Below are 19540 nucleotides of genomic sequence, written 5' to 3'. Positions count from 1 at the left end.
GCAGGAAAGGATGACACCAGGAGATTGTCTGCCTGAAGCCCTATGATGGGGTCTGATGTTGTATTTGTTCCCATAAATTGCATTTTCAGGAAAGGCGTTATTTGCAATAGCAACGCAAAGGCAGGTGGGTCCCCTCCCTCCTTCCATTATGATATTTAAAGCTCTCCGGGCGCACAGGCGGCGGAGCGTAATAGCAGCTCCTTCCTTTATGAAGTTACAGCATCTGATTGGATTTGCAGACATTTTCCAGAAGGACTCCAGCGTCTCCGCGAGGAGCTCGCCGTCAGAGGAGGCAGTGAAATCCGGTCCTATTTGCGCAATTCAGACAGATGGGAGCGGAGCCCAACGCCAGCCCGTTGCCTTCCCAGTGCGCTGACTTACAGCTCCTGACTGACCGCGCAATCACAGGGTTGTGAGGGAGATACGAAATCGGAAAAGATGACATCGGAAAGACTGCACACACTTCTAAACGATCTATTTTGTGTGTTACATGCTCAAAAATGCCTCACCTGCACAGAGTATGAACAGCTGGTTCTTAAATGCCGGCATGAAATGTATTTTTATTCCACAGAAAGATTCAGACTACAGCAGGCATATGTGTACCCCTCCCCTGCCGCGGTGGTAACCGTCAACACCATTGGATCCAGACCTTTTTAAAGAATAAAACCTTACAGACACTCTCACATTCCCCCCGCAATGTGGTCCTGTGTCCTTCCGGTCACCCATGCTCTGAAGTTCAGATGGACCGTCCTGTTTATGTTTTCACAATTTCCATCCATGTGTGCATGTACTTATCCCCAGATGATGCACAGGGCCCTTTGTGTGTCCACCAATAATGACATCATCGATGTTGCTTTGCTGTGGGCTAGTATTGTCTTCAAGTTGCTTTTCCCACTGGGTACTGAGTGAGGCCCTCTGCCCGGGGAAGGTCACGTTCAGGGAGTCTCACCCGAGATGAGAAGCGTTATCAGAAAGCAGGCGAGAGCGGGAGTCACGCTGAGACGTTCAAGGCCCACGCACAGAACACACGTGCAGACTGAGGCACACTGTCTCGGATCTCCATGACCGGGACAGCGCACTGTGCGGGGGACTGGAATTCAGCACCGTCCGCAACGTCAGCTTTCCTTCAATCCAAATATGGACCGACTGTGACTCCAACAGGAAACCTAGCCACTTCTGTGGTAGAAAGTGGCACGTGTTTGTGAAATGCATGTGGGAATGCACAGCCATGAACAGCCATGGCGATCTAATGCCAAAAACGAAGGCGGGGATTACACTATGCAATTTCAGGACTTCTAATAAAGCAAGTACGTAATCGATAGAGAAAGGTACTGCGCTGGATGGACGGATAGATGGACGGACAGATGGAGACAGTGAGCGCGCCCTCTGAAACACGGGCCCGGATGAGCATCGGAGATAAGGTGCCAGGGCAGAGCGCCACCCCAGGGGCAGGGACCCTGGGACCAGCGGGTAGCAGCGGGATTTGGAAAGGGCAGTTGGGAGAAGATTAAAGTGCCAGGGATGTGAGGGGGAAAGGAACTGCAAACAGCAGGTAAGAGGGAGGGAGAGCCAGGCCCACCAGCGTGGCTTCACACTCAGCTTTTCCCACGGCCTCGGCCTCCTGGGAAGAAATCCACGGTGGTCCACCCGACAGGCCCGGGAGGCACCGCCCAGATCTTGGGGAAACACTGGAGATAGGAGTCAAACTGCTTTTGAAAATGAGAACCTTCTGGGATCAGGATGGGGTCATCGGGAGGAGGGGAAGCGGGAGGAGGGGGAGCGGGAGGAGGGGGAGTGGGAGCAGGGCTGGGATGAGGAGCTAAGGAAGCAGAGGTGCCTGGGCTCTCAGAGACGTCAGAGTCCCCAGGACAGCGGTGACCACCATGTCCCCGTCAGTGGTCCCCCGTCATTCCTGTCGGGGGTGCCATGCCAACAGCAGGGGCTTCTGGACCCGGCCCTTCCTCTGGGCGGGTGGAGGCAGGGCTGGGCCTCCACCTGGGGCGGAGATGGGCCACCTGGTTGTGGCCAAGACACTGGGCACCTGGGACGGCCCCTCATTTTTCCTCCCATGAATCTCACCCCTGCACGCCCCTCCCAGGCTCGGGCCCTGGGCTTCTCGTGACTGCGGGGAAAGGCTGCACTCGGACAGCAGTGCGTGCACCGCCAGTCTTCCCGGCACCTACATGGCAGAGCAGCCACACAAACCCAGGGGCAGCCTGCACAGCCGGCCACGGAGACACGGCTGTGCCGTTTATGAATGACAGGAAAATCCTTGCATACGCTCCATGCGGCCCCATGTGCGGCGTGAGACGTTTCATTATGTTCTGCTCAGGTGACAGCTTTGCAGCCCACACGTCAGAATCACCAGCGTCCTCCGGCCAAGCGCCCTATGGCAGTGCCTGTTTGGGTCTTCCGTGGCCACGAATAAAAGTTACGGCCACACAGAAGCAGCAAGTGCTCTGGGCGGCGGTGAAATCAGAGCCGGCGGCGGTGACAACAGAAACGCCACCCTCACCGTCACCACTGCTGAGGCCTGCGGCTTTGCATTTGCGGACGGGAGGGCCTGTGTGGACAGGGGAGGCGCCGTGTTCTCGGGAGCTGTGCGGACGGAGAGCCATGCTCAGGGTGCAGCCAGGAAGGCCCGTGTGGCAGCCATGTACACTAAGGGGCCTCCAGGGACCGCAGGGGGCCTGAACTGAAACTGTTTACTAAGAGTCGTCATGGCAAGCAGTCAGGGCCCAGGCTAGGCCGGACCTGCCCTGACAGAGGCCCCTATTTACCTGATCAGCTGCCTGCTGTCTATGCATCTGCGGTAACAGTGTGTTGGAATACCCAAGTGGTTTCCCTTTTTCGACCCTCAAATGCAGGCACCCCTGCAGAGCCCGCACACCCCTCCCTGTCACTGAGCTAAGCACTGACTGTAACTGTCCTGCACCCTCCTCAGGAAAGAAGCACGTGTCCGTCATCTCACCTTTACCCAATCCCAGGGTTTCCCGGCTTTGCTGTCTCCCGCCCCCTAACCTGTCACCAATGGATTCCATGTAACCCACTCACGTCTGCTCCTTTGATTGTAATGTGTAAAACAGGGTGAAAACCGGCATTCTGTGGGACATTATCCCAGCCCATTGACACTCTGCTTCCTGGCAATTGTGGACAGTTTGGCTCAAATACACTCACAGATATTCTTCATGAGTTTGAATGTACACACTTTTTAGAGTAAAACAATATGTACAGTGCAAAAATAAATCATAGTATGAATGTCCAACAAGTTTCGTTTCTATTAAGAAATGCTCAGTCCTTCAATCCCTGGCGTGATGGCTACATAAGCGGCATTTTCCTTGTTTTCAAGTAAACAGTGAAGCAATGAGGTCGATACGTTAACAACGAACCAACCAGGACTCCGTGCCCTAGCCCACAGGTCAACGCTAAGCCCAGACCCATTCTCCTGAGTATTAGAAGCATACGAAGCCTACAGGAACATGTTACATGCTTTTCAGCCCGTTATTGTCCAAATCAACATCCCCCAAACTGCACGTCTGTCATCAACGCGGCGGCATCGCCAGGAACATGTGCAGGTGCAGCTGGACATCAACCAGGTTCCTTGTGGATACCGACCTGCCTCCCTCCCTCCCCTCCCCCGCCCCCCCGAAAAGGACGTTAGGCCTGGGGTTACAAAGATCTGGATATGAATTAGGTGAACTCTGACACGGGAAGGTGTGCAACAGAAGGGAAAAGACCCCGGGACAGGACATGGGTGGAACAACTGTTCTTTCCCAGAATGCAATAGTTCAACATCAAAGTGAGTTCAAACTGTCCGTTTTGATGACCTCAGTGCCTTGTTCATTAACTAGAGGCCTGGTGCGCGAATTCGATGCAAGCGGAAGTTTGAGAAGCCTGGCACCTCCTGCCACCGAGGGCCTTCCACCGCGACCAGCCCATAGCAGACGAGCAACTGGGACTGAGAGGACCCTGCCTTCCCAACCGCCCCGCTGAGGCCGCACACCTGAGCCAGGCCATTCGGACCACCTGGCTGAGCGCGCACAGACCAGCACTGCCCAGACCACCCACCACATCCTGAGCAAATAATTGTTTTAAGCAACTAGTTTTTTTGTTTGTTTTTTTGCAGGGGGGCAGCTTGTTACATAGCAAATGCTAACTTATGCACATTCTGCTTTTCTCTGTTATATGTGGTCACCACACATTGTCAAAGGAACACCAACATCAGCATGTGAGCCCTCGGACCATTCGCCCCTCAGCACGCTCTCTCCTTTACCTTAGCAACCTCCCGATCACCCCCAGGGCTCAGGAAGGCGAGAGTAGCCGGCACACCTCCATCCCCAAGTCGCCGAGTAACACGCACCTGATGGTCCTCCCAGGGTCGGCCTCGATGACCCAGGTGCAGTGCAGGTTGTTGTCGTAAGGAGCCGGGTAGCCGGGGGACAGCAGGCGCCCCGAGGTGGCCGCGTGGATCTGCCCGCCGCACTCCGCTGTAAGACACAGACGCGGGAGGGGTCACGGGTTCGTTTAGCTACAGAGAAACAGCCCGTCACGTCTGTGTTTCACACATGACACATCACATGCCGCCCCCTGTCTATTGTTCCTTCCCGTCCTTGTTCCCAAGCATCGCCCTGAAGGAAAGACGCTGTCTTTCATGAAACTACGGCGGAGAGCATAAACCACGAACCCGCATGCCACGACTCTAATGATTCTCCGCAGATTGTCTACATGAAATGGAACTAGAACACCCGTCTTTCCCACCTAAAAACCCACACACAGCCTGGCCGGCATGGCTCCGGGGTTGAGCATTGACCTATGAAGCAGGAGGTCAGGGTTCCACAATCCCCAGAGGGGGGCATGCGGGAGGCAGCCTATCATTGCTTCTCTATCATCACTGATGCTTCTAACTCTCTGTCCCTCTCCCTTCCTTTCTGAAGTCAATAAAACTATATTTAAGACAACCCTACACAGACGTCAGGAGGATAAAATGCGTTGGAGGGGACGGCAGGCAGTGGGAGTGTCTGGGCTCCGGCCAGCCCCGCCGGGAGCGGCCCACTCACCCACGCAGGACGGCAGGGGCTGGTCCCACACTCGGCGGTCCCCGCTCAGGCAGGTCAGCGTGCTGCTGCCGTGCATGGCATAGCCAGGGTTGCAGCTGAACACGACGGCGGTGTCTGCGAAGTGGCCGTCATCCCGGACGCGGTAGCCATAGCTGGGCACCCCGGGATCCTCGCACTTCACCAGGTCAAAGCCTGTGGGGAGGGGACAGTGAGCGGGGCCACGCGGAACGCGGCCGGAAGACGGCCCCCGAGAGAGGCTGGGCCTCCTCCCCCTCAAGTTTCCCGCAGGATCAGCGAGGAGACCGGTGGGTGCTCTTCCCGTCACAGCCTGTGACACCCTGTCACCCACCACGCTCCCGCGTCCCAGCTGGTGGCCTTAGGGTAGCCCAGACGCCGGCAGCGAACCGCAGCCACTTCGGGGTCAAGCTCGGTCCACACCTGCGCGGCCGCCGGGAGGCTCCTCCCGAGCCTCCGTCGCCTGGAGCCCACGGCCGGTGTGTGGGTGTCACATCCTCATGGCGCCCTGGGCACGTGGCTCACCCCCAGCCTGGAGCTCCCCTCCCTGCAGGCAGGAGGCGGCAGGGCCTCTGCCATGCGTCCCCAGGTGAGAAACAGGAGGTACAGACACATGGTATGTGGCCCTGGCTCCTGATTTAACTCCCATCCTATACAGTGAGAGCCGAGGCGATGTCACGCTCTCCTGCCGTGTTGTCACAAGCCATGTGCATAGTGGAGGCAGGGCCCAGTGCAGGCAGGGCCGAGCGGTGAGGCCTGGGAGTCCTGCGGCTCTGTGCCATGTGGAATAGGCTGGTCCTGGCAGAGGAGGCGGGTTGTGGCAGGAGTGGCCGGTTGTGGGCAATCAGGCCAGCAGGAGTGGGCAGTTGTAGGTGATCAGGCTGGCAGAGGAGGGGAGTTGGGGGCAATCAGGCTGGCAGGGGAGTAGTGAGGGGGCAATCAGGCAGTCAAGGGAGCAGTTAGGGGGCAATCAGGCTGGCAAACAGAAGCAGTTAGAGTCAATAGGGCAGGCAGGCAGGCAGGCAGGCAAGCGGTTAGGAGCCAGCAGTCCTGGATTATGAGAGGGATATCCAAGATTGAAGGGAGTGCAGGCTGGGTTGAGGGACACCCTCACTAACCCATGCATGAATTCCGTGCACCGGGCCTCTAGTTTGTTAATAACTGCCTTGGACTCACAGCTGTGAGTCAGCTTAGAATGCTATTCAGGTGTCATTAAAACACAAGATACGCCGCATGCCTACCCATTCTAAAGGACACGTCCACAACCTGGCTTTCAAAATCATGAAAGCAAATGCGTGTTTCCCGACTGTAAAATTTGCTGGTACATAACACAAGGGAAGGCTTTAAAAACAGCATTTGGTGCCGAAAACCGGTTTGGCTTAGTGGTAGAGCATCGGTCTGCAGACTGAAAAGTCCCCGGTTCGATTCCGGTCAAGGGCATGTACCTTGGTTGCGGGCACATCTCCAGTAGGAGGTGTGCAAGAGGCAGCTGATCGATGATTCTCTCTCATCGATGTTTCTAACTCATTTCTCTCTCTTCCTCTCTGTAAAAAATCAATAAAATATATTTAAAAAAATAAAAATAAAAACAGCATTTGGTCAGAACACGGAGTGAAGGGGGCTCCGGAATGGACCAGCAGTGATGAACAGACCTAGACTGAGGGCGACACTGTTCCCGTTCCTCCGGCCTGGCTTCTGAGGAGGAAACCTACGGGGTCTCCCCGTCCCTGGGGAACGGTACACGTGCCCACACGACGAGACGGCCATGCCCAGGGGACTTCCCACCAATGGTTATTATTATTGTTGTTGTTGTTGTTGTTACTGTTATGTGACAGTCAATGTGGAAAGACCCAAGGACACAGCAGTGCTGCTCGGTCCTGGGAGAGGGGTCTGTGTAAGGAAGCCACAGCAGATGTTCTGCAGCTTCACGGCCAGAAGCTTGAGAAACAGCCGCTTCCGAGGAGAAGCAGAGTGGCCTTCCCCGCCTTCCCCGCGCCGCCTGTTTCCTGGCATTTCCCGTTCGAACCACTCGTGCCTGTCGGCCTCCCTTACACAGCACAGCCCGCACGCCTGCCAACAGGACTGACCGCACCGGCTGGAGAGAGTGGGAAGCCTTTGTCATTTGGAAAACCAGTTTCCAGACCGCACACTTGAGAACTGCCGCGTGCTTCCCACAGAGTTCCCCAAACCCAGTCATTTAAACCAAGAAGGGAGCACATGTCAGCACTGACACCTCACTCACGCTCAGGGCCCCGGAGCCACCGGCCCTGCTCAGGCCCTGATCACACACTGAGCAGGCGACTTCTGAGGAGGGCCACAGCTCCCTTCCCCGGGGGCCGGCTCACAGTGGACCCCGGGGCCAAGCCAGCTCCTGTCCACCTGCCTCACTGTCCGGTGCCAGCGGTGCCTCAGTGAGGCTGGGAACAATGGCACAGCAGATGGCTCCTGACGGGCGGGGACCCCAATAAAATCAGCATCCCCTCACCCTGCGCAGGAGCTCAGCAGGCCCCGAGCAGCACCACTCTCCTCCTCCAGCCGATGCAGATCCATCCCCGCCGCCTCCCAGCCTCCAGCCCAGCCTCAGCAGGAACCAGTTTTGCGGTGCCTGCGCATTGCTGTCTGGTCTCTGGCTCTTTGGAAGCCGGGAGAGGCCAGCTCAGTGTTCATCCGAGAACATGCCCACCCCCAGCCTCCTCCGGCCACCGCGGGCGTCCCAGCCGCAGCCATCCTGTCCGCCTGCTCACAGAGCCTGGGCAGCTTCCTGGTCCGGGGACTGTGTGGCCTGCCAGCGGCTCCCTCCGGAGCAGCCCGGCCACGGAGCAGGCTCTTCCCGGGGACCTCGAATCGGAAGGCACAGCCGCTGCCTGCTGAGCGCCTGTCCCAGAGCTAAGGAGGCAGGTCACACAACAGGCTGCATCTGATTGGTCACATTGCGTCGTAAGGTTGTGTCTGATTGGTTAATTATTGGCACCAGAAACCCTGATATACAAGTGTAGGCACCTGATTTTTTTTTTTTAAATTACTTTCAGGGCAGAAGGGAGAAGGAGATGAAGAAACATCAATGATGAGGGAGAATTATGGATCGACTGCCTCCTACACACTTCACACTGGGGATGGAGCACACAACCCAGGCCTGTGCCCTGATGGGGAATCAAACCATTGGCCTCCTGGTTCATAGGTCTGTGCTCAAACCACTGAGCCACCCTGGCCGGGCCAGGATCCTGATTTTTAAAAAAGCCACTTTGAGGCAAAAAGGGTACGTCGTTATTATTATTTGGTAAATCAATAAAAATTATATCTATTTCTTTGGCCATATCAGCAAAAAGAGTGATGCCTTTGTCAGTGTTCCACAGCATTTCAGTGATTAGTTTGTGAATGCCAAGAGATGAAAAGGGTTGGAAAACGCCATTGTAGTTGGTCCAGTCAGCTGTCAATCAGGCCACATCACCCACCTCCCCCTTGCTGACCTGGGACCTGGGTTACAATGAGGTGGAGGATGGCCGATGGCGGATGGCAGATGGGGGATGGCGGATGGGGGATGGACGATGGCGGATGGTGTTGGCGGATAGGGGATGGGGGATAGGGGATAGACGATTGGGGATGGACGATGGGGGATGGGGGATGGGGGATGGCGGATGGGGGATGGACAATGGGGGATGGGGGATGGCAGATGGTGGGCCACACTGATCAATGACAACAGCCACGCACACACCTTTCTGTAGAGACGTGAGGGTTCTCTCCTGACTCTGGAGCAGACCCTCTGAGCGGGACAATGCCGTTAGGGAGGTGGAGAATGGGCACCGACAGTTGTGAGAGGCGTGGCCAGGGCGGAGAGAGGGGACCCCGGGAGTCCCTGTCTCCCTGTTTCCCAAGGAAACCCCCTTGTGGGCGATGGTGCAGACCCAGCTGGGCAGCCTCCGGAGTGAAGGCAGGAAGGGCTACAGGGCCCAGTGGACTGTGCTCGCAGATGGCGGCCCTCAGCGTCCTGCTGGGCCAGGAGACAGCCTCCCCCATCGCCGCCAACTTCCCCTCTATTCCCTCACGCCCTTCGCCCCAAGCGCCTCTTCCTCAGCCTGGGGAGCCCGCCCTCCCTGTACCCCATGTCTAAACTGAAACAAAAACTCAACAATGCGGCTGGTGGCCAGGGGGTGGGGTCCCCCAGGGAAGGCCTGCAGCAGTGGGGTGGTGGCTCTGGGCGTCTCTGGTTACTCCAGATCGGGGTCTCTCATCGTCTGGAAAATGCTGTTGCCATCACCATAAACACATATGTGTGTCACATGTGACCCATATGTCACGTGTGATACCTGCATTCACATATCAGGGTACAGGGTCTCATACTATCACCAAGAAGCTCTGGACAGTCACCTGGGAAGAAGGAACAAGCCCGGTACAGAGGAGATGTGTTAGGTCAAATATCAAACCACACAGATCGTCGAGCTCCATGAAAGAGGAGCCACGGGAGGGACACTGATTGGGCCCCGCCCACCAGTCCCCCTGTCGTGGGGACCTGTCAGCCACGTGCCCACTGAGCGAGGTTTCGCCAGGCCCGGGCTGTCCCAGCCCCTCTGTGAACAGGAACATGTCCCTTCTGTGCCCACGCTCGCCTCCCGCACAGCACACGTGGGCCTCACCCCGTGGCCGATCCCTCCGGACCGCATCCCGGAGACAGACCGGTGCTCAGAGCTCAGGCGGCCCAGTGAGCTGTGAGGGGGGCTGTCCCCATTCACATAACAAGTGGGTCCGGTCCACAAAGCCTGCTGCTGCCCACACTGCCCCGCGGCCTGCGATTGGAAGGTAACTGTTCCGGGAACGTTACTGTGAGATACCAGAAAAGTCAACCAATTTTAAATAATCCCAAATTCAATAGAGACCGATTCCCAGAATCCTCTTCTCTTTGTGCAAATATTTGTTGAAACTTAGAAAAACAGCTGTGCACCGTCAGTGGGAGTTCTGTTCGCAGCTTCTCCAGTCCCAGGAGGGAGAGGGGGAGGGAGAGGAGAAAGGAGAGGGAGAGGGAAAGGGGGAAGGAGAGGGGGAGGGAGAGGGGGAGGGAGAGGGCGGCCTGGCTCCCGGGCATCAGGGCATCAGTGCATCAGGCAGCTCCAGGAACCCGGTGCCAGAGGCATCAGGGCTGAAACAACCGGCCCCGCCTTCACTGTTTGTATCGGGGACCAGGCATCCCTGCGAGGGGCGCAGGGGGTCCAAACGCCCACCTCATCCCCACCCCACCGCGAGGCGGCCTGCCTGATGCCTCCCATCCAGGTCACTGGGGAACAGCAGGTAACCGGCGGTCTGAGAACAGGCTGGCCGGAGCGGAGAGCTGGGCTGGTGACGTGTGATGCCTGCATTCACATATCATGGCACAGGGTCTCATACCAGCATCACAAAGCTCTGGTCAGTCCTCTGGGAAGAAGGAACAAGCCCGGTACAGAGGAGACGCGTCAGGTACAGAGGAAGATGCCACCCTCCATGGCCTGTTGCCCTGCCTGCTGCTCAGAACCCAGCGGCTGCTTAATGGACCCCACGGCTACATGGCACCGTCCCCGAGGCTGCGTGGCTCCCTGGCCGCGGCCACCAGGTTCGCTGACACCCTCAGTGTGCGTGCGGCTCATCGCGGGGGGACCCTGCCGCGTCTGAGACACCCCATCACCGGCCCGGCTCCGCAGCGGACCTGGAGGTGGGCCTGGCCGGCCATGCCCCGTCCGGAGCCTCAGAAAACCACCTACCACCTGGGCACAGGGCCTCTGCCTCGTGGACACGAGGGAAAGGAGCTACTCGCCACGGCCCAGCGCTGCGGAGCGGTGAGGCGGAACGTTCCGGAGGCTTCTGGGTCATTCCAGCACCCGGGATCTCTCAGCCCTTGGGAAAACCCTGCCGCCGTCCCCATCAATAGAGAGAGATGTCAAATGTACCACGAGAGGTATGGGAGAGTCCTTGGAATGGGAAAGAGATGGGTGGATGGATCCGTAGCCGCTCCAGAAACTTGAGGATGTTTAGTAAACTATATATTTCATTTCCTCTGTCGGCATTTTCTAATCCGCTCCTGTGGGCGGATTAATTATGGATCTGAAGCATTTCAAAGGAAGGTTCCTTAAGGAACGCAATTAGCGAGCGCGAGGCGGTTGCCGGGTTTGGGAGAGCGTTGGAGGTGCCTCACGCAGACTTCAGCTCTAATGATTTGCTCAAAACGCTCTGTAGCCGTGCCTGGCACAGCAGCTTTTGGGGCGGTGATTTCTCTCAGGTTTCCGAGCACATGGTGGCTGCTTGGGGTTTCCCACACGTAATTACTCTGTGTTTAAAGCTAAGAACTTAATGGGAACTTAATCGTGTCTGATTGTGGAGCCATCAGCACCCCCAGACTGTCTCGTTCCCGCGGTTCCCGCCGGGCGGCGCGTCCGGCTGCAAGACACTGGCGGGCGCTGGCTGGCGTGCACCCGAGCGCCTGCCTTTGTTTTCTGTGGATTGCCTGTTCGCTTTGTTAATCCTCACCCACTGGAGCGTCTGCTTTGTAGGGGAGGCAAACAGGGACCTGGGCGGAAAAGAGAATTACTCTCGTCAAATTGACTGGACTAGGCCGGGACCGGTTTGGCTCAGTGGATAGAGCATCGGCCTGCGGACAGAAAGGTCCCAGGTTCGATTCCGGTCAAGGGCATGTACCTTGGTTGCGAGCACATCCCCAGTCGGGGGGTGTGCAAGAGGCAGCTGGTCGATGTTTCTCTCTCATCGACGTTTCTAACTCTCTCTCCCTCTCAATTCCTCTCTTTGTAAAATCAATAAAATATATTTTAAAAAAAAATTGATTGAACTAGGAGCTCAGCAGCAACTGTCACCAGTATTTCTTCCTCCCGCCTTTTAGAGAGTTTGCGCTGCCATGTGAAACATTACCACGTGCCGCCTGCCTGTGTGGTTGAGCGTGATCCTAGGAACCAGGAGGTCAGGGATTGATTCCCGGTCAGGGCCCAGACCCGGGTGGTGGGCTCGACCCCCAGTGGGGGGTGTGTAGGAGGGGAGGCGGCCGACCCATCATTCTCTCATCAGAGACATTCTATCTCCCTCTCCCTTCCTCTTTGAGGTTTTAAAATTACCAAGTGCCCACAAATAGATCCACAGACCCAAGGTCTCTCCTCATCACCCAGAGAATGGGCGGGCGCCAAAGGGGGGCGCTGTGCTGGGAGTGGGGACACATGTGGGCCCACAGGGGCTGAACGTGGTCTTGGGAGCCAGTCTGCTGGACGGAGCAGAGAAGCCACAGCCCTGTGGCCCGCCCTGCTGGCTGGGGCAGGGGCCTCTCGGCTGCTAGTAGCACAGAAGGCAGGGTGGGGGCAGCGGTTCTGGGGCAGCCCGGCACCCCTCCACAGCCCCCGGCTGTGCGCACAGTCGGCGTGGATTTGTCCGGTGACCTTTGCACACCATGAGAATACAGAAACAGCACCGTCACGGACGGCTCAGCTCCAGCTGCAGAGTGGGAGGAGACAGGAAGCAGCGAGGAGGTCGGGGAGGCGGTGGGGCGGGAAACAGACGCTCAGGTGCGCGTTTCCTGGGAGCTGCGTGGGGAGGCCACTGGCCACGGATCCCAGAGGAGCACACAGCGCTGTGCCCAGAGGGGAGGCCATGCCCAGGCCCTCACCCCGAGGACCAGGCGCTGGGAGGCCTGGCCGGTCAGCTCCCTGGGCAGCAGGAGGGCCAGGACCCCGGGTGCGTGGCCGTGAACTCTGTGCCCTAAGGAGCTTTCCGCGTCCTCCCCAAGCACCACACCTCCAGGCGCAAAGGCTCCGGGCAGAGCGAGGACGTGGCTTCAGCTCCTTCCAGGAACAGAGCGAGCGAAGCAACAATGCGCAGTCACGTGAACCGGCCTTAGAGGGACCCCGGGCGGGCACTTGGTCTGGGTCAGAGCCGTGGCTTTGACAGGGACACGTGTGGACCACGGCACTCGCTACAGCAGAGCCTCTGCCGCAGGAGGGCCGTGCACTGGCTCACACGCCGGGAGCTGCCCCAGCTGCACACCCTGGACTCTACACGCTTCCCTTCACGGCGCCTCCTCGCGGCCATTCCCATGGAACGGAGACGGCGCGCAGGACGTCGGCCGCTTTAACCGTATTTTTGCCCGAGGTTAACTGACACTTCCTCTGCCATACCCCGCCTAAGCGGGCTGGAGTCACTTACCTTCCCTGCGGCAGCCGGATGGGCGCTGGGCCGGGCGGCTGCTGCCTCTCCAGGCCTTCACTGCTCTCTGCCCGATACAGACACTAACCCTGTGGCCACCGGCATCCGCCCAGGCCCCCCTCCTGGGTTTAATTTCCGGTGCCGTGGCCTCGGGGTCAGAGATTCCCAGAGCCCGTCGCTGGGCCCCGTGCTCCGCGGAGACACGGGAGGGCCGGCCTGGTACTCACTGCTGTAGCTCAGCTGGAAGCCGGGGGCCGTGTCCGCGCCGTCGCTGTCGAACTCCAGCCGCAGGTGGTTGGAGGTGCTGTTCAGCGTCAGGCCCAGCAGCTCGCGCCCCGTGAAGGTGCCCAGGGGCCGGGAGGCGCCGTCCCGCCCGTCGAACACCTGGTGGGTCAGGAGAGCCCGTCACTTCTCGTGGCTTCCGCTGCGCAGTTACCGGTGCTGCGCGTGAGCCGCCCACAGACGCCCCGGGACCGGCCCCCGGGCAGCTCCTCTGGGCTCGGCCCAGAAATGTGTCTCACGTGGACCTGGGAGGGGGAATCCGTTCCGCCTGGAGCTCATGATCTGAGTGCGTCGTGGCCAATGGGGTCAAGGCCCCAACAGGGACCCTTCTATCCATGCAAGAGATGACAGACGAAGTGGGGGGGGTTTGCAGGGGGCACTGACAGTCCCTTGCAGCTGGTTTTGCACATCCTTCAGCCTCACAGCTTAACAAAGGTGGGACCCACAGCCCTGGATGACTGGGGTGGGGGGTGTCAGCAGGAGCCTCATGTGCCTATAAAAGCAAAAACCCCAGCCCAGCCGACATTTCTGGTTGAGTGTCAACCTATGAACCAGGAGGTCACAGTTCAATTCCTGGTCAGGGCACAGGCCCGGGTTGTGGGCTTAATCCTGAGTAGGGGGCATGCAGGAGGCAGCTGATTAGCCTCTCGTCACTGATCTTTCTCTCCCTCTCTTTTCCTCTCTGTCTGAAATCAATAATAAATAAGAAAAGAATGAAACCACAGACTTTGGCAAAGGGAAGGAGAAGAGAGATGTGCCCATCTGCCATGGCTCAGCTGTGTGACCTGGACAAGTGGCCACGTCTCTGTGGACCGAAGGGCCACAGACGGGACGAGGTCTGGCCTTGGTCTGTGCTGCTCATGGCCTGTCTGACGCCTGAGGCTCGAGTCGCAGTGCGAGCTCCCTGGGCCCTGCCCCCAGGAGGCCCCGCTCCCTGGGCGGTCCCAGGAGAGGGGAGGTCTCAGGAGCCTCAGAGGTCACGGGCATCTCCACTTGGAGGTGGGATGTCCTAGAGCCGTGGTCGGCAAACCCTGGCCCATGAGCCACATGCGGCTCTTTGGCCCCTTGAGTGTGGCTCTTCCACAAAATACCACGGCCTGGGGGAGTCTATGTTGAAGAAGTGGCACGTGAGAAGTAGTCCAAGTTTAAAAAATGTGGCTCTCCAAAGAAATGTCAATCATTGCCCTGTTGATATTTGGCTCTGTGGACTAAGGAGTTTGCTGACCACGGTCCTAGGTCGAGGCAAGACCTGGGGCTCCTGAGCTTAACACTCGCCATCACAGGACACACGGGGCCCTGCTGAGGGCCATAGCTCATGCCACGGGCCTGCTGCCTTGAGTCTGTCCAGTCCCCGTGGCTCCTCCATGTGAACCGGCCCCGTGGTCCCGTGACGGTGGCTGCAATGTGTCCACAGTCAGGTCTCGGTCATCGCAGCTCTGCATGCCGGGCCGCGTGTACACAGAGTGGCCACAGGGGCAGGCTGGGGCCCCCATGAGCTGTAACTGCCTGTGAGTGCCAGGCACAGGGCTGGGGACACACACCACATTACACCGCTACACAGCCATCGGCGTTATATGTGTGACATGTTTGGAAGTTAGAAGTGTTAAATGATTTGCCCAAGATATACCGCTAATGCCAGACCAGGAGCACAGGCCCACTTGCTGTTCACAGTCCGCGTTCCCTCCTTCACGCGGCACTCCCTGCCGCTTCCCAGGGGAGAAACCGGCTGGGGACCGCGCGCCACAGAACATTCCAGTGCAGTATCCGCAGGCACCGCTGCTGAGGTGGGAGGGGCCGCGCGGGGGGAGCGTACCCGCAGCGAGTCCCCGGCCTGCAGCTCGAAGGTCCGCGCCCACAGGCGGATGCCCTGGCCCGCCTCCGTCTCGATGCTGTAGATGCACTCGTGGTGGTTGTCGTAGTTGGACGGGAAGTTCGGCGACAGCAGCGTCCCTTCGCTGCCGGTGACCCTCGCCCCGCACTCAGCTACGAGGAAAGGGAGAGGGCTGGGCGTTAACGCCTGTGTCGGCAGACGCCGTGACAGCCGCGCAGCCTCCCTCCTCCCAGCGTGTCTGCCGTCGATCCGCTGTAGCCGCAGACCTGCGACCTGGAGCGTTTCCCGGCTGCACGGGGAGGAACCGTGTCCAAGGTGTTCTTTCTTATTTAGAAAATGCTTTTACTGGTTTCAGAGACGGGGAGGGCGATAGAAACATCATCGAGGAAAGAGAGTCACTGATGGCTGCCTCCTCGTGCCCCCTACAGGGGATGGAGCCACAACCTGGCCTGTGCCCTTCACTGGGAATCAAACCCTGGCCTCCTGGTTCCACGGAGCCATGCTGGCCGGCAGGGTTTTCTTTTTCCTCTTATTAGGATGCCTCAGCCCATGGGAGCAGCATGCCACCCCACAGAGCGTTCTGGAACAATCCACGAGTCCCAGCACCGCCGGGCGACACAGCTCCTCTCCTTACCTCACTCCAGCCTCACGAGATGGCCGCCGGTTCCCTGTCCCAGCACGGCGGTCATGGCGGTGCCACTTGCCTGCGTTTTCAGTCCATGGCACCACCGGACGCTTTTATTTAACCAGGCTTCCCACCCCGCACTGGCCTCCTCTGCCCGCGCGGCCACAGTGCGTCCGGGATGGAAGGCGGTCCTCCTCCTGACCACAGGGGCCGCCTCCCTTCCAGGCCCAAGTGCCCATAAAGCCACCCTGAGCCTCTGGTCAGCAGAGCGAGCGCAGCCTTTCTTCCTGAGGACCCGGCAGGTGCCCGGCCTCTCGGCACCGGCTCCTCAGCCGCGCCAGTGAGCGCCTCGGTTAGAATGCCTTCGGCTCCACACGCCAGGGGCCCCAAGTGGCCCTGAAATATAGTACAGCTGCCAACCGTGCACATGTTCATGTGCAGGGGTGTGCGTGCTTGGACAGGCGTGTGGGTGCTTGGACAGGCATGTGCACACTGAGGTGTGCACACACTTGTTCAGGCATGTGCGGGTTTGGACAGGTGTGTGTGTGTGTGCTTGGACAGGCATGTGCTCATGTATTTATGTATGTTTTGGGGGTCTCCTGGAGCTGGGGCGCCTTCGGGATGGAAGTGTCCGCCTTCCCGGGGAGGCAGTGAGGACCGTCAGGGCTGTGTGGAGAGTGTGGCTGGGGAAGACCTGGGAGAACCAGCAACAACAGGAAGCGGCACTGCCTGCCACCTCCCCGTGCTGTGCCAGGGAGACACCTGCTTTCCATCCTCACCACGGCCCACGGCTGTGCTACTGCAGCCTGTCCGAGGCCTGTTCCTACAGCCTGAGGCCTGCCCCTACAGCCTGTCCCAGGCCTGTTCCTACAGCCTGTCCCAGGCCTGCCCATACAGCCTGCCCCAGGCCTGTTCCTACAGCCTATCCGAGGCCTGCCCCTACAGCCTGTCCCAGGCCTGCCCCTACAGCCTGTCCCAGGCCTGTTCCTACAGCCTGTCCCAGGCCTGTTCCTACAGCCTGTCCCAGGCCTGCCCCTACAGCCTGTCCCAGGCCTGTTCCTACAGCCTGTCCCAGGCCTGTTCCTACAGCCTGTCCCAGGCCTGCCCCTACAGCCTGTCCCAGGCCTGTTCCTACAGCCTGTCCCAGGCCTGTTCCTACAGCCTGTCCCAGGCCTGTTCCTACAGCCTGTCCCAGGCCTGTTCCTACAGCCTGTCCCAGGCCTGTTCCTACAGCCTGTCCCAGGCCTGCCCCTACAGCCTGTCCCAGGCCTGTTCCTACAGCCTGTCCGAGGCCTGTTCCTACAGCCTGCCCCAGGCCTGCCCCTACAGCCTGTCCTAGGCCTGTTCTTACAGCCTGTCTGAGGCTATGTTCCTACAGCCTATCCCAGGCCTGTTCCTACAGCCTGCCCCAGGCCTGTTCCTACAGCCTGTCCCAGGCCTGTTCCTACAGCCTGTCCGAGGCCTGCCCCTACAGCCTGTCCCAGGCCTGCCCCTACAGCCTGTCCCAAGCCTGTTCCTACAGCCTGTCCCAGGCCTGTTCCTACAGCCTGCCCCAGGCCTGCCCCTACAGCCTGTCCCAGGCCTGTTCCTACAGCCTGCCCCAGGCCTGCCCCTACAGCCTGTCCTAGGCCTGTTCTTACAGCCTGTCCCAGGCCTGTTCCTACAGCCTGTCCCAGGCCTGTTCCTACAGCCTGTCCCAGGCCTGTTCCTACAGCCTGTCCGAGGCCTGTTCCTACAGCCTGCCCCAGGCCTGTTCCTACAGCCTGTCCCAGGCCTGTTCCTACAGCCTGTCCGAGGCCTGCCCCTACAGCCTGTCCCAGGCCTGCCCCTACAGCCTGTCCCAAGCCTGTTCCTACAGCCTGTCCCAGGCCTGTTCCTACAGCCTGCCCCAGGCCTGCCCCTACAGCCTGTCCCAGGCCTGTTCCTACAGCCTGCCCCAGGCCTGCCCCTACAGCCTGTCCCAGGCCTGCCCATACAGCCTGTCCCAGGCCTGCCCCTACAGCCTGTCCTAGGCCTGTTCTTACAGCCTGTCTGAGGCTATGTTCCTACAGCCTATCCCAGGCCTGTTCCTACAGCCTGTCCCAGGCCTGTTCCTACAGCCTGTCCCAGGCCTGTTCCTACAGCCTGTCCGAGGCTGTGTTCCTACAACCTGTCCCAGGCCTGTTCCTACAGCCTGTCCCAGGCCTGTTCCTACAGCCTGTCCCAGGCCTGTTCCTACAGCCTGTCCCAGGCCTGTTCCTACAGCCTGTCCCTGGCCTGTTCCTACAGCCTGTCCCAGGCCTGTTCCTACAGCCTGTCCCAGGCCTGCCCCTACAGCCTGTCCGAGTCTGTGTTACTATAGCGTATCAGAGCTTGTGTGACTATAGCGTGTCAATGTCGTGTTCCCACAGCGTGTCCAAGGCCGTGTTCCCACAGCGTGGTTTCCAGCGTCACTTTACCTCGTTCCCTTTATAAAAACGATTGACGCAGCGTCTGTCTCTCAGTCATGAACTGTGGGGCTGAAGGAGCTGGCCTTCCAGCTGAGAAGGCACAGCCAGCCTGAGGCTCGCCCCCGGCAGGCAGCTAGGAGGCCGGGTCCACGCCCACACCCACCCTCGCTCTCACCCTCATCCTCGCCCTCCTCCCACCACGCAGGGCCCCGTGTCCCGGCTGCGCTGGGCCCGCCCCTGGGTGAATGAAATGAAAGCGTGTGACCACCTACCCACACACCTTGGCAGAGGCGCACTCCACACACGGCGGCCCCCGCCCAGGCAGGTCAGCGTGGTGGCACCCTCCAGGCGGTACCCCGGGAAGCAGGAGAAGGTCAGCGCGTCCCCGACCCCGAAGCGGAAGCCGATCCTGCGGCTGAAGGCGGGCACGCCGGGGTCCTCGCAGGGCTCCAGGTCATACTCTGCAGGGAGAGAGCGGCGTGGGGCCGGGCAAACACGCAGACACGCTCAGAGGACACTGGCTGAGATTAAAGCGAACCCAGGCCCGCAGGCGCCTTCCACCGCCGTGCCTGGCGGGCGAGTCCTTTCCTCACCCTGTGAACGCTCAGACGGGGACCTACAGGACCGAGCACAGGGTCTGGAGGGCGCCTCCAGCGAGCTCAGTGTCCCCAGGAGGCAGGGGAAATGCTGGCCAGCAGTGCAAGGATTTGTGGGTAAGACTGATGCTTTTGCAGAGGAGATTTGCAGAGTGACCACGTGGATGCCTCTCATTTCCAGGGGGTTCAGCCCCACTTCTCACCAACTAATGAGAGTTATTTGTCAGCCACTTATCTCTAATCACACACACAATCAAACCCCACATGCATGTACACACTGACTCCCCTCATACATGCACACCACACACTCTCACCCCATACACATGCACACAAACACAACCCACACCCACACACATGCACACAACCACACCCCCACATGCATGAACAAAGCCACACCCCCACATGCATACACACAACCACACCCCACACTCCACACACACCCACACTCACACACACAACCACATCCACCAAACACCCACAAACACATACCATGCTAGCCCCCACACACATGCACACAATCACACATCCCTCCACGCACACTC

At 59.2% G+C, this 19540-nt stretch overlaps 1 protein-coding gene across 2 annotated transcripts in view; it reads right to left on the bottom strand.

The window, feature by feature from the left end:
• The window catches only part of CSMD1 (CUB and Sushi multiple domains 1), a 605853-nt gene that overhangs the window by 105591 nt on the left and 480722 nt on the right, over positions 1 to 19540 (bottom strand). For both annotated transcript variants that reach the window (XM_045576232.1, XM_045576234.1), the window contains exons 21-25: positions 18675 to 18863; positions 15331 to 15500; positions 13463 to 13619; positions 5058 to 5249; positions 4361 to 4487 (exon numbers count right to left, since the gene is read on the bottom strand). In XM_045576232.1, the coding sequence (XP_045432188.1) occupies positions 4361 to 4487; positions 5058 to 5249; positions 13463 to 13619; positions 15331 to 15500; positions 18675 to 18863 (835 nt within the window). The remainder of the gene's footprint in view (positions 1 to 4360; positions 4488 to 5057; positions 5250 to 13462; positions 13620 to 15330; positions 15501 to 18674; positions 18864 to 19540) is intronic.

Source organism: Pipistrellus kuhlii, unplaced genomic scaffold (assembly GCF_014108245.1).
Source record: "Pipistrellus kuhlii isolate mPipKuh1 unplaced genomic scaffold, mPipKuh1.p scaffold_m20_p_78, whole genome shotgun sequence".
Lineage (NCBI taxonomy): Eukaryota > Metazoa > Chordata > Mammalia > Chiroptera > Vespertilionidae > Pipistrellus > Pipistrellus kuhlii.
This window is presented reverse-complemented; position numbering and strand designations above follow the sequence as displayed.